Source organism: Alligator sinensis, unplaced genomic scaffold (assembly GCF_000455745.1).
Source record: "Alligator sinensis unplaced genomic scaffold, ASM45574v1 scaffold288_1, whole genome shotgun sequence".
Taxonomy (NCBI): Eukaryota; Metazoa; Chordata; order Crocodylia; family Alligatoridae; genus Alligator; species Alligator sinensis.
This window is the reverse complement of record NW_005841876.1, coordinates 846,518-861,863: the sequence shown is the minus strand read 5'-3', so window position 1 is coordinate 861,863 and position 15,346 is coordinate 846,518. Positions and strand designations below refer to the sequence as shown.

The window sequence follows — 15,346 nt, the reverse complement described above, 5'->3', positions numbered from 1 at the left end:
GCCCGCCTGGAGTACTACGAGAACGAGAAGAAGTGGAAGAGCAAGTCGGCAGCGCCCAAGCGGGTCATCGCGCTGGACTCCTGCCTCAACATCAACAAGCGGGCAGATGCCAAGCACAAGTACCTCATCGCCCTCTACACCAAGGACGAGTACTTTGCTGTGGCTGCCGAGAATGAGCAGGAGCAGGAGGGCTGGTACCGGGCGCTGACCGACCTCCTGAGTGAGGGCAAAGCTGCCTGCCATGGCTCCCCGCACCGCCGCCTCCCCTCGCCCTTTGCGCCCACCGCCGAGGACCTCAACTACGGGCTGGTGACGCCGGCCAGCGCTGCCTACCGGGAGGTCTGGCAGGTGACACTGAAGCCCAAGGGCTTGGGGCAGAGCAAGAACCTGACGGGCGTGCACCGGCTCTGCCTGTCCGCCCGCACCATCGGCTTCGTGCGCCTCAACTGTGAGCTGCCGGCTGTCACGCTGCAGCTAATGAACATCCGCCGCTGCGGCCACTCTGACAGCTTCTTCTTCATGGAGGTGGGCCGCTCTGCTGCCACAGGGCCTGGCGAGCTGTGGATGCAGGCGGACGACTCAGTGGTGGCGCAGAACATCCACGAGACCATCCTGGAGGCCATGAAGGCGCTCAAGGAGCTGTCCGAGTTCCGGCCCCGCAGCAAGAGCCAGTCGTCATCGTCGTCCTCATCGTCGGGCGGTGGCGGTGGCGCCTCAGCTACGCACCCCATTACCGTGCCCGGTGGCCGCCGCCACCACCTGGTCAACCTGCCGCCCAGTCAGACTGGGCTCCTGCGTCGCTCCCGCACCGACAGCCTGGCAGCTGGCAGCACCAAGGCCACGCCATGCCGGGTGCGCACAGCCAGCGAGGGAGATGGTGGCTGCCGCCTGGGCTCGCTGGCCGGCAGCCCTATGAGTCCTGGGCCGGTGCGGACGCCCCTGAGCCGGTCGCATACACTGGGGGCGGGGGGTGGCAGCTGCGGCAGCAGCAGGCAGGCGGCTAGGCTGGTGCCAGTGCCAAGCAGCCGATCCATATCCATGCCTGTGTCTCACTCACCGCCCTCTGCCGCTAGCCCTGTCAGCCTGTCGTCCAGCAGTGGGCTGGGCTCAGAGCCACCCCATCCGCTGCGCCTCTCCAGTGGCAGCACCTCTGTGGCAGGCTCCCCCAGCGACCCGGGCTTCATGTCCTTTGATGAGTATGGCTCCAGCCCCGGCGGTGATATGCGGCCTTTTTCCTCCTCTTCCACCGCCAGCACCCGTAGCAACACGCCTGAGTCCATTGCCGAGACCCCCCCGGTACGTGAAGCTGGTGGTGCTGTCGAGCTCTATGGCTACATGGCCATGGAACGGCCGCAGCCTGGCCGGCTTGGCTGCCGGCCCTGTCCAGAGCTCAGCACTGACAAGGCCCATCGCAAACGGACCTACTCGCTGACCACGCCATGTCAGCAGCGGGCTGCCCCACCTCATGTCTCCTCTGCCTCCCTGGACGAGTACACCCTCATGCGGGCCACCTTTGCTGGTAGCGCCAGCCGTCTCTTCCACTCTGGTCCAGCAGGGGTGTCGCCCAAAGTGACCTACACCCCTTACCCTGAGGATTACGGGGACATCGAGATTGGCTCTGGTGGTGGCACCCATGTGGGGCCAGCAGCAGGGCAAGGAGGCGACGATGGCTACATGCCCATGACCCCTGGGGTGGCAGCTGCCTTGGCGCGGGGCAGCCATGACTACATGCCCATGAGCCCCACTAGTGTGTCTGCTCCCAAGCAGATCCTGCAGCCCCGGACTGGGCTAGGGGGCGGTGGCGGCTCCTCTTCCTCCTACAAGACCAGCTCCCCGGGGGAGAGCTCCCCAGATGACAGTGGGTACATGCGCATGTGGTGCGGCTCCAAGCTGTCGGTGGAGAGTGCTGATGGACGGCTGGGTACAGGCGACTACATCAACATGTCCCCCCGCGAGCCGCCACAGCTGCCATCAGGGCCCACCACCCCAGCCCTCACCCCCCCTGACCTCTTCTTCTCCCCAAGGGCAAGCGAACCTCTGGCCAAGCCAGGCTACTCATGCAGCTCTTGTGGGGGAGTGCAGGACAGCGATCAGTATGTGCTGATGAGCTCCCCGGGGCGACTGGAGGCAGCGGTGACAGGAGGAGGTGCCCCAGTGGGCCCTGCTACGCCGTCTGGCCTGCACCACAGCCGGCCTGAGAGCTTGCGAGGCCCGCGAGTGGCCCGGCCCAGCCGCCTGTCACTGGAACCAGTGCGGACGCTGCTGCCACCCAGCATCCAGGAGCGACCGCCGCTGCCGCCTGAGCCCAAAAGCCCTGGCGAGTACATCAACATAGACTTTGGCAGCTGCTCTCTGCCTGCTGACAGCCCCGCTTCCTCACTGGGCTCAGGGCCTGGCCGGCAGCGCTCACCTCTCTCTGACTACATGAACTTGGACTCAGGACGCTCGGGTGCCGCATCGCCTGATGAGGCACTGTCTCCAGGCTCGGGGAGCCGCAGCAGCAGTCAGCCAGGTGGGCACTACCTGCCAGCAGCTGTGGGGGTGGCATGCCTGTGTAGCCCGTCGGATGGCGCAGACTACACGGAGATGGCTTTTGGCACAGCCACCACACCGCCACAACCCATAGCGCACAAGCCTGAGAGTGCCCGGACAGTTGCTAGCCCCACAGCAGGCGTGAAGCGCCTCACACTGGCTGGGGTGGAGGCTTTCCTTCTGGCCAGCCCACCCCCGGACCCTGACCGCGGCGCCAAAGTCATCCGTGCCGACCCACAAGGCCGGCGACGCCACAGCTCCGAGACCTTCTCGTCCACCACCACTGTGACCCCTGTGTCCCCCTCCTTCGCGCACACCCCCAAGAGGCACAACTCAGCATCAGTGGAGAATGTGTCGCTCAGGAAAAGCGAGGGGCTGCAGGAGGAGCAGGGCACTAGCCCCATGTGCCGCCAGACCTCCGCCGGCTTCCAGAACGGCCTCAACTATATCGCCATCGATGTGCTGGATGGGCCCCTGCTGGCTGCCTGCGACCAGAGCCGGCCCCAGGCCTGCCTTGCCCTGAGCACTGGCTTGGGGGGCGGGGAGCCCAGCACCTATGCCAGCATCGACTTCCTCTCGCACAACCTCAAAGGAGCCAGTGCTGTGAAAGGTGAGTGCTGCCCCTTTCTCCCTCTTCTCCTTCCTCACAGCTGCTTGTCCCTGCCCCTCCTGAAGTTCCTCAAATAAAGACACTGAGCAATCACCTTTCCCCCTCCCCCAGATATCCCCGCTTTTATTTTCTCGCATAAAGCTTGAGTATTTCCTCCTGGCTAACTTGACATCCTGTTGCATTAAGGTATTGGGTCTCTTGGTACAGCAGCAGGAACTAATATTGCTGTCCCCATCCTGCTGTGGGACTGGCTTCATGTTCTTTTCCCCATCTGATCTGCTGTTAACACCCACTGAAAAAGTAAACCACAGCAGTGCAGTTTCCTTCTGAAGGTTTTCAACCTGAAGGAGAGTGAGCTGAGAGCTGACTCCCTGCTCTTCAGTTATCTATGCTGTGTTTTGTCATCACCCATCTAGAAAGGGTTCCTATAACGGCTTTGATTCTGAAATATTTTACCTGCTGCCAAAGTCCTGGAATCAGTCTTGGCCAATGTGTGATGCAAAACATACAGACGGAGTCACTCCGTGGGCACTCTATGCATCCCTGTTGCCCATAGTTTGGCACACTTGTTTTAAAGGCCTGACCTAAAGTGGCAAGTAACTGCATCCCAGTTTGCAGCTCAGTGGCAGTAGCAGTGAACGGTTGGTTAGTTTGCTCTTTTAAGTGGGCTGCAGAGATGCCCACAGTTTGCAGGTGAAAACCAGCCCAGATAACCTCAAGTTTAATTTGAGAGGAAATTTCCCTTGTAATCATGTAGCTGTTCTTTGCTGAGGTGCTAGTTGTGCTTAAAAAAACCAAGAGTTTTTCTGAACAAGTGAGAAATTGTATAGTACATTTGAGGCGGGCAGAGAACAGACAGTCAGTCCAGGATTAAAAGCATTATTTGAACTCTCCTCATTCTTGCCATTCTATGGCTAGGGCATTTTGACCTATTCATATGTATGGATGTCATATGTGTTGATGCATTTAACAAACAGAATTGATGTGTGATTTAGAAGTAGGGCTAAATTGCATCTAGGTTTTGTTTTTGTATTTATGTCTGATAAAGGCCATCTGTTCTGAGTAAAAAGGGCCATGTCTAAGAGCCACTTGCAGACTCTTTTTTCTTTTGTTTACTACTAGCTAGTTGATTCAGAAGAAAAGAAATACAGGAAGAAAGAGGCATTGAGAGAATCTACCCTTTGCAGAGAGAAATTTGAAGTTAAGCTCGGATGGATAGATGACTGAAAGGTCAAACAGAAATGAACACTGAGTCTGAATGATTGACGAGTTACGGAGAGATCATGAGTTGTTGGTTGGTTGTAGTTTTGCTGAAGTAGGTTTCTTGATTTGCTTGGTTTGGCCTAAATGAATGTGACTAATGACAATTTTTGGTTACATTGCCTTATGTTGTTATGTAAACTTTGGCATATACAGACCATAGTCAAACACTGGAATTATGTTCCACTAAAATTGAGCTCTCTTCTCCTCTGCATTTGTTATAAATTGAGTTTCACAATAATTGAATTTTGCTTGAACCATCTTCAGTCCCAACTGCAAAACAAACCCAAGTTGGGAAAGAACCACTTCCACAATATCCTCCAAACTGTTGACCCTGAGGCTAAGGGTGGGGAGAAGGAGGCAGAAGGGGGAGGAAGTCCAGTGACAGGAAAAACCTGGACTGGAGTAAAGTACTTCTGCCACCTAGGCTAGAGTAGAAATAAACTAGTCTTTCAATCAGATAAGCAGGAGGTACTTGTTACACTGACCCTGTAATAAAGTTAAGAAAAAGATAATGTGATAAATATAGCAACATGAATTGCCAGTGTGTGCTTGGAAGAGTTGAATTCTGGTAGTTAATAGAATGTGTGAAGAAAGAGACTTGCTAATGTTAATATTTCCTTCTGTGTATAGGTTTCCTTTCCCTGTGCCCCTGATAAGCTTTTGAATGTGCAGTGAAACCAGAATCATAAATGTTCTGTGTAAATCCCTTGCGAGTTAAGCTGTGTGTAGGAGGCGAGGCTGATCATATCTGCCATTGTGTTCCCCTGAGGAATGCTTGGTTCTGTTGCATGTAGTTACACTGAACCTGCTCAGGAAGTACTATCCCCAATTTCAGTGTGTATAGGTAGGAAACAGCTTGCCCAACCAACTGTCAGAAGTATTCTTGGTCATAGTCGGAAGAGGAGGCTTTATGCAATGCACATCTGTCCTGAACTATAACTAGAAGATTAAGAAAGTGTGAATATATTATTAGTGTAAGGCATAAGTAGTATGCTGTTGAGCCAAGCCATTAGCAGTTACAACTCCTGAGCTTCTATTTTAGTTTTGATTACATAGCCACACCGAGGGTTGTTTACAGAGCTGCTGCTGCTACTGCTATTGCTGCTTTTTCAAGATCACCAGTTGCAGTATATACAGGGTTCAAAGAAACTTAAAGTTTGTTACAGGACTTTCATGGGTATAGGTTGTAGCTGTGTTGGTCTAAGGACATAGGCAGATCAGGCTCTTTGGGTAAATCTGATGTCTTTTACTAGGCCAACTCAATTGTTGGAAGAAATTCTTTGCACCAGTATTTGTACCCGAAAGCTTGCAAAGAATAATTTTTTCCAACTATTTGAGTTAGCCTAATAAGAGACATCAGATTTACCCAAAGAGCCTGGTCTACCTTACGGGACTTTGACGTTTCTATGATGAAACACATATACACAATAGAAGAAAAATATACATGTCTGGACATACCAGGAACTATTTTTATTTGTTTGCTGTTTTAGTACAGTGGTAGTTCAGTTTGATCTGGGACAAAATAAAATGTTTAATAAAATCAGTTGGTGTTATGATGTATGGCTTACCCATGATGTAACATATATCTGATGTGATCAGCACTGTTTACTTTGCTTTTGTACTATTGGATTACTAAAGCCATTATGAGGGAAACTAGCCTTGTCTTTTTCAAAGCCAAGGAGAAGCTTGTAGCTATTTTAAAATAGTGGAATGTATACATTTTTTATTAAGAAGTGATGTAAAGATCTCTAATAGATATGTTGTAGAGAAGTAAGTTGATTCTACTTGATTTATCAGGTAACTCATGTTTTAGTTGTAAAATGAATGTAAACCAGAATTAATTCAAATACTTCCCACATTTCTATCTTTAGGTATAAATGCCATCATGCAGGTAACTATTGTCCAAGTGCTTTTGTTTTAACAAAGGGAAATAATCATCTGACTTTGTTTTAAGGTGCATTGGCTTTCATCAGTATTTTTTAGTTTTGGGGAACTGGGTACTTTTGGAATTCTCTGTCCCCATAAATCCTGTTATGACAGGAGCAAGTTAGCAGAACCAAAAGAGCTGTCAAAACAGAAAAATAAGGCCATTCAAAATCTATCACTTTGTTTAGGTCTATGCTCCGGAAATGTGTGAGCCTTTGAAAATCTAAGTAGTTGCTGCATTCTGAAATGTAAATAAAGTAATGCCTTTATTAGCCAGTTGGAATTTCTTTTGTTGTATGCTGATAATTAGTTAATGTTCAGTTCTCAAACTATGAAATGGCACCTCTGTTGTCTAATTTTTGTATGAAGTAAAGTGTGTGTTCTTACATACTTCAGTTCAACACCTTCCCTCCCCCAAATCTATGTAGACAGTCCATTTACTTGTTTGGTGCAGGCTATTTATTGTAATGGACATAATGATGAATCCTACCAACTCTGGGTGATAATTTTGGTTCTCTAATGATTTCAGTGGGATCAGAATTTCTTCTTGATTTTAATCTTTCACTCCTTACTCAAATTTCCTTTAAGTTCAGTGGTAGATTTGCTTGTATTTTGACTTGGAAATTTTTCTTGATTAAGGATGTTAGTGTTAGATTCGTTATCTTTTGGTTTTTCGGTTTTTCATGTGCAACTAAACAGCAGCTACATCAAACTGTTTTTATTTTTTCCCCTCTTACTTTCCTCTTGTCTTGATTTATTTTTAAAAAGTCTTCCAAGATGATGTCTCCCTCTTTGAAGACAATTAGGTAGTGGTCTTTGGTAGGTAAAAAAACTTCATGATTAGCTCATAATATTTGTAAGGATTTGTGATTATACATAAGATCTTTGTACTGCTTATCTTAGGGGAAAAAATTCCCTGTGCTGCTGTAACATATCTTAGATTGTGAAAACTGAAACTCTGATGTCTTTCCCCCCCGCCCCTTTTGTTCAGTTTGAATGATGAACTACCCTTGTTCACTTTCACTTTTTGGTTCTGATATACAGATTGCCATGGTGTTTTGGTCACAGACTTGTGGACTATTTAATTGTGAATTTCAAAAAATGCATTTTAATTGAAATATTTTAATATAATTTCACAAACATGTATGGCTTTAAAGCTTAGGGAAAAGCCTGTTTTTATACTAATGTAGCACTAAATGTAGGATTTTCCTCTTACTGACCTAGTTTTGTGGGGTAGAATGGATGCTTCAGTTAATAGACTAAAAAACTGGTTAACCTTTTATATCTGATATGGCTAGAATAATAAATCTCTTCACTTAAATCTCAGATGCCCCGGAGGAACTTTATGAAAATGTACTTCTTTTCTCTTAGACTGCATTCTGGTGGAGGTCAAAACAAAATGGTTGAGTATGAAATCTGGCAATATAACCTACCAAGCCCAAAATGCAGTCTAAAACTGTGTGCAGCATTAAATGAAACCTTTTCCACTTTTAACATTTCATCTCAAATTATTTTGCTTATATGGATGTCAGAATTTTAAAAGCAGATTAAATACCAAACTCTGTAACATGTATTGGATCTGTATTTCTCTTTACAGTTTAAAATATGTTTAGCTGCAGTATTCATTTAAAGATTGTCATGGTTACTTTGAATCATTTAAGATAAATTGTTATGGAGTAAGCTGAATGGTTGGTTTGTTCTAAAGTGAACCAGTACAGTCATTGCTCAAGGCAGAGGAAATTCTTATGTTGATGATTGCTTCTGATTACTTGATTTCTTTCAAGATACCTACTGAGCTTAACCTTCACTTGTGTTGCAAGTAAACTGCATAAAAGAATGTTTGAACAGAAAGAGCATTAGGGCATGTTTTGTGGGCTTTTTCTAATAAGGAGCAAAGAACGTGAGTTTCTTTGGACTCAATTTACTATTATTTTTTAATAGCACTAATTACCTTGAAATGGTTTAGGTTGCTGAAGTGGTTTAGGTTAAAACGTGGCATAGGTGCACAGAAAAATTATACTGTAGTCAATTTAAATACTGGATCTTTCCCCCCATTAGGCAGTTAAGATACTGTATATACAATATAGGCATTTCAGTTTTAAACTGAATCTTCTCAGAAGTAGTAACAACATTCTAAATGATGTTTCCATCTGGTAAACAATTCCTATATATATATATATATTTTTTTTTTAATTTCACGTAGTGTAATGCATAGTTATGCCCACATCCTTCATACAGGTACCTTATTTGTGTCCCTGAGAATATCTATTTTGTGTTTTGAAATCTGTGTATTTTAAAACTCGGTGGTCTTGAAGTGTGTATGTCTAAATAAATAAATGTATAAAGTGAACAAAATAAGCTATCTAAAACAACTATAGAATGGTGTATTTGGTATGATCTCTATGTAAATTGATTTTAATTATGCATGGTTAGATGTTTCCCTGTAATTCTTCAGTTTATCACAACAGTTGCTTGAACACTTTCTGGATCTGATTACATACCTACTGAAATCAGTACCACCTACTACTAGCTTCACTAGGTTGTATATTGGTCAAATGTGAGGTTCTGAAACTGCTTCTCCCTTTATCAAGTTTCACATAGCTTGAGTGATCACTTCCTTATTCAATATAGGATTTATTGTTGCTATTTTCTTGTCAGTGGTATGTTTGTGAGTGAGTCAATAATGGCAGAATACACCTATGTAAAGCGAAATTTGTTTGTGTAGTAGTCTTGCTATGACAAGTCTTACAGAGATGGCTTGACCCTTGAGGCAGAATTTCTTAATTTCTTGCCTTAAGGCAAAATTTCTCTTGATTTAAGTGATATTTATTTTATAGGCAAAACTTGCAGGATTAGGCTCTACAGGGCCTGATTCATATTTCTTTGAAAGCCATGGAATTGCCTGCACTTGCTGACAGATCCTACATAAAAATATAGATATAGTTCATTGATTGCTAAGATGATAGCCTGTAGGATATATATCCATTTTAATGATATATTTTAGGTTTTACTGAAACATAACAGCAGGACATCACACACTGTGTATTGATGCATAGTATATTAATGGATATTTCCCAGTCAACATTTATGATCAAATTTAATATATGGAGGCTAACTTGTTAAATTACATATTTATTTATGTTACATTCAAATGTATTTTCTGTTACTACTGTAGATAAAAATTGCTACTAAAATTAAAACTGCTGAAGTTTAAAATAAAGACATTTCCAGTCAGACTGTTGTTTGTTAGATTTAAAGGAACACAACAAAGGGTAAATGGTGCAATACTAATCCTGATCCTGTTTTTGTTTTTTCTCCATACTTATATCAGTGTGTGAAGTCCATATTTATATTTTTTTCCAGAACTAGTTTTTAAAATTTTTCTAACACAATAGAATCAGCCCTGCACTATGAACAAAATATGCAGTGTTTGCATAAAGAAACAAGACCATCCATTCTTGTAAGGAAGCAGCTTACATTTTCAACTGAGAGTGTTTTCCAGATGCAAATAAATATATTTGATATAAATTTTCAAAAAACTATTGATACTTTTTTAAAAGCTTGGCTTATTTGTCTGGGTTAAATTCCAGTATAAATAGTTTTATATGTGTATTTTTCTCAATGAACAGCACACAGAAAGTTTGAACAACTAAAAAGCCCTATTAAAACATCTATTTTGCAAAATAGTAATCTGTGGAATCAAGTTATTACATTAGGAGTGAGCCAGCATTTTGTTTACATTTGTTTTTCAGTCTCTTCAGAATCCTAGAGGAGAACACTTCCTTCCTGGCAGATGGTAGCCCCAGGGCCATGCACCTGCCATTACAAGCAATACACACTGGTAATCTATCCCAGGATCAGTGTTGACAATAGGCTAATGATTGGAGACTGCCTCAGCCTAAACAAAATAGGGAACATACTTGTCCTTCAGCAAAGGGCTGAATGATTTCTGGAAGGACAATTGAGATGGTAGACTAAGAATTGTTTTGAAGTGTAATATAGTCTTAGTTTGGAGGATGTTGTAGCAAGCAGCTATAAGATAAGTTATAACTGAAGAAAGTGAACTGTGTCACAGGCAAAGGGATTTTCTGTTTAGCCACAGATTGGTAGACCACTCTGAATCAAGTGGCTATATGGTTGCCATTAAAATATTCACATAACATACCTAAATGTGCAGTAGCAATGTCTTTTTTTCAGTTACCTGCAGTGGGTTTCTTTTTCCATTGAAAGAGATTTTCTGTGTGGAATTCTTCAACAGCTGTTGGAGATGTTGTCAGGGCAAGGAAGCTCAAAGATGTTTATGCATGACCTGTGACAGCTCAGTTGCACATGTCCAAAAGGTGCGTTTAAAAGTCAATGTTTTTTTATTCAGTGTATATAGTGATGCTGTATTCGCTGACTGTAAACTCGGAGTCTTTTGAGCTGCAGTCTCACCTGTTGCAGTCATGTTTTGGGACAGCTTTTTAATTAGTCCTTTATTACGTTCTCTTGCGTATTTTGGTTTGTTTTGCTTTGCTTTGGGTTTTATTTTGTTTTTTTTGGGGGGTAGGGATGGGGGTGGAAGGAGTTGTTTTGTCTTTGAATGTTGGAAACATTTCTAGGGGGAAGCTTCCCAAAGCTGGAGGGGGCATATTTTGAAGTAGGCCAGGATGTTCTCGCTAAATTTAAAAACTACCCAAATATTACCCAGAGTTTGAGAGTATTAAGCAGGATTACATGACACATGGATTAGACATTGTTGAGCAGCTTGTTTTTGTTTGAAGGGGTCAGAAATGGAGGCGCAGGGGTTTTAGTGTAATGCCAGAATAGCAAATTTACTGATACCAGAAACCACAAAAGTTTTTTTTTTTAGAAACGATAGTACGTAATAGCCAACTTTCCCTTCTGAACAACTTCCTCAAGTAGTGCTATACAAATATTTACTTGATTAAGTACTATGGTGATACAAAATAGGAAATTTACCATGTTCTGTTTTCATGCAGTGTTAATTTCCCAATCTGTGTCAAGATACTGACAATCTAAAGTGGATCTACAGGCAGATCATTAAGACCTTCAGGTAATGGTTGCAAAACCATGTCTGTGAAAATTGTTTAATTGGATAGAATAAAATCTAAATAATTTAAGTTTCCTCCTTTAAGTAATGGCAGGAAAATTCCACACGGTGCATTATTTAAAAACATTCTCTAATGCAGTCAGAGTGTCCAGATTAATATGCTACCTAATGGTATTGGCAAACTAGGTAGGGTGAGAATATAGGATGTTTATTTGGGAAGAGGCATTTTTATAACCTGATGATAATTAATTTTAAAAAATCTAATAAAGTACTTTTGGGAAGAAGGTGAAACTTAATAATGCTTCCAGTTACAGGAGTAAACTATTGCGCTTTTACTTGATAATGAGAAATAAAGAATGAATCTGACTTACTCTTTTTGGACAATTAGACTGAAAACATTAATAAAATAGTTGATTGACAGCTTTGTATTTTAATATGTATTTAACAAGAAGGAATATGGGTAAAATTGTCTCATGGAAGCATATGATACTTTATATAATTTCTTTGCACTTAATAATTATGTAATACTTTCAACAACATGTTGACCATTCAGACTAATGGGGATTTGTGTTGTTTACAAAAGTAATTTTACAGGTAGGGCACTGCTGTCCATTTCCTCTCTCATCTCCTGATTTAGAACTAAAAAACCCGAAACAATTGCCAGTGAGAGACCCTTTCCCTCATGATCGCAATATTCAGTCTCAATTTAAATAGTTGTCTGCCTGATGGACCTTTTGCTGGCCCACATTTCAAGGTAGATAACTGAAGTGGATGAACACCTCTTATGTTGGGTAAGAAAGAGATAGGAGAGCTTTTTTGTTGGTGTTCTTGGACAAGATTTTATCAGTGAAAGAAAAGTAGTGGTTTTGTTCTTTTTACTGTAAATTGTGGATCCAAACTTGGATTCCTTTATATAAACAACATTTTCTCTGATGTCAGAGGGAGGCTTTCTTGCTGGGGATGTATAGAAGAGAACCCAAGCAGATATCGTAATACCTGAGAAAAGTAGTTGTATTGTGTCTTATCTATTTTTTACAATATACAGGTTTTAAAATGACAACTTAATAAAATAAGGAGGTAGACCCACACCTTGCATGTCAAGTTTCAGTCTTGCATAAATGTTTCTGATCAAATTTTAAATTGCTATATAATGGATATACTGATTAAATATTAACTATAATGATCATGGCTGTTTGAAAGGGTGAGAAAGTAAGCTCATGGCTTTGTCATTTGAGTTGACAGAAAATTCATCATGATCTGCTTAATGACAAAGCTATATGTGAGAATTTTTTTTAAAAAATTATTATGAAATTGTTTGGGCTGTTTAAAACATTTTTAAACTATTAGTTTTTAATATTTAAATATAATGTTTGAAGGTTGAGTCAGACTTATTAGAATTTGGAAAGGAGTGTCTCCAGTGAGTAGGGTAGACTTACAAAGGATATGAGTTTTTAGTGGAGAGAAAAGCTTTAAAGTTTTTGGATGCTAGTGGCTTTTTTGTTTTGTTTTTGTTTTACTAGTAAATATAAAGGTCTGTTCCAGCAAGGTATGTAGGAGATACTTAAAAAATGAGGGTCGCATTACTGATTTCAGGTTTTGTCACAGAAGTCCTGTATTATAAACACATAGCTTGACTGTATGTATATGAGGTGACATGGTCTAGAGAAATATGACAAAATACAGGGAATGAACATTAAATGTACTGCATCAAGGGAAATACGGTCTTTAGGGATCTACTTGCACACTTACTGGGCACATAAGCCATAGGTACCATGCATTAAGTTCAGTACCTGTAATAGGTACTAACTGAATGAACAGTAACTGGTGCTACTGTGCAGTAGTGCTGACGCACACCTTTTTAGTTACGTTAACGTGCAGTAGTCTAATTCTGCTGCGCATTAGTGTAATAGCACAGCTTTTGCCATGACACCCTACTGCACAATAGAATTAGTCTACTGCGCATTTAACATATCATGTAGATGCATCCACTATGTCACTATTATAGTAGTTACTCTTACAAACAGCATTAAAATAGCCTTTCAAGGATGCACAGATGAGCTTTAGGATGGTATTCCTTTGTATTTGCTTGTAACAACAAAACTTGTTATTCCACTGTTTTGTTTTAATATCAAATTAAATGCCTGTGAAAGTAGCTTTTTATTTTAATGGAGCAGCTGTGGTGTTCTAAATAGAAAGTTTTTATTTATTTTAATGAAAGGATGGCAGAGGTACAGTTTTGGGATCCACTGAAGGCTTTAAATGTTGTTCAATGTTTTCAAATAGGATGCTTTCCTATTGTACTTTATTTTGATTCAATGTTATAAGTCATTACCAGGGATTCTCTCTCTCTCTCATAGATAGATAGATAGATATCCACCTCTCTCTCCATATATAGCTGCATTTCATTTTAACCACAGAAAAATGTGGATTTGGGGTTATTTTTTTTAAATCCGAAAATTGGGGCTTTTTTTTGTTTTTTTTTGCCAGAGAAAACCAGGATCCCTGGTAATGACTTATAATGTTGTATCAGGTGCTGCATGCATAGTGGTGGGGAACTGGGATGTCTGTGCTGTGGTGATGGTGAAATGGGAGGGGCTGCCCATGTGGCTGGTGGAGGCACATGATGCTGTGCATGCTGGGGTAGGAGCCAGGCTCCCTGTCTGGTTGGGGGCGGGGGAGGGGGAGGAGAGCTGCTAGTATAACTAAGTGGACAGGAGAGAGGGGAGCCAGCTACCTGCAGTGTGCATGTAGTGGAGGGAGTTGGGGGCGGGGAGGTGGGTGCCCACTTGCCCATGTGGCTTTCAGTCCTGTGGCCCTCGTGGCATGGAGCCCCTGGCTGCCTAGAAGTTGGATAGTCCTGGCATAGAGCATCAAGAATACTACTGCAGGCTTCAGGAGTGGCAATGATAGTACTCCAGCCCTAGGTTGAGATGGAAAAATGATTCCAGCCTTCCTTAGACACCTCTTATTCACAGGCTGTTTGTCCTTTTTCATCGCAGAGATGAAGATTTCACCCATACTCTTTTAAAAACCTGTTAAAATTACTCACAAATGTCTTTGTTCTTCTGGACTCAGGTTTGCATTTTACTTACTGTACATGACTTTTCTATAAAAAGTTCATGTAGTTAATGTTGTAAGTTACTGTTTGTCTTAATCAGGTGTAGAAGAAGAAGATATAATCTCCTTGGTTTCTCTGTTCCTAACATGTAAAACAAATGAATTCCTTCAATACAGGAATAGATTTATCATACTCGTATATAACATATGCTAGGTCTAGTTTTTAAAATTATCTCTAAAAATAACAATTATTTTGTCCATTATTGTTTGTGTATCCCATAAGGTAAGCCTTGTCTACCTTGGAAAAAAGTGTGATGAGAATTATTGCCATGAGGGGGAGGACTGTTTAGTATTTTTAGGAATTTAAAGGGAAGGGGGAGTTAGGGAATGACGGTACTGATAGTCATCAATCTCTGCCATTATAAGATCAATTGCAATAGAGAAGTAGTAAAAAAACCAAACAAAAACAGCCTCCCCCCAATTATTTTATTAATAACTTTTCCCAAGTTATTCTCATTCTTAGGTTGATCTGTTAGATTATTTTTTGTGGTTTTTTGCTGCTTTAATTTAAAACATATAGTAGTTTCAGAAAATAAAATGAACAGGAATCCACGTTGTGCAAGCAAAATTAACTCTGATTTGGAAACGCGAAATAAAGTACAGTTCTTTTGTTTTTGTTAAGAAGAAAATGGCCGTATTGAATTATGCTAAATAATGATCAGGTAATTCAATAAAACAAAATATTTCATCAATTTTTTCCTTATTTAATCCATAGAATTTGGTAATTGTGGCATGTAAATTAGGTTAGAATTTAGTATAACAGGGCTTTGCTCTTCAGTCTTCTGGTTTATACTCCTGGAGTTCTGCTTCTTCCTTAGGTCAGGTACAATGGAGACAGCAGCCAA

The 15,346-nt window shown here is 42.2% G+C and overlaps 1 protein-coding gene across 1 annotated transcript in view; it reads left to right on the top strand.

The window, feature by feature from the left end:
- The window catches only part of IRS2 (insulin receptor substrate 2), a gene marked incomplete at its 5' end in the record, with an annotated part of 28,228 nt that continues 12,882 nt past the window's right edge, over positions 1-15,346 (top strand). Inside the window, one exon of the mRNA XM_014527879.2 lies at positions 1-3,142. Within this exon, the coding sequence (XP_014383365.1) occupies positions 1-3,142 (3,142 nt within the window). The remainder of the gene's footprint in view (positions 3,143-15,346) is intronic.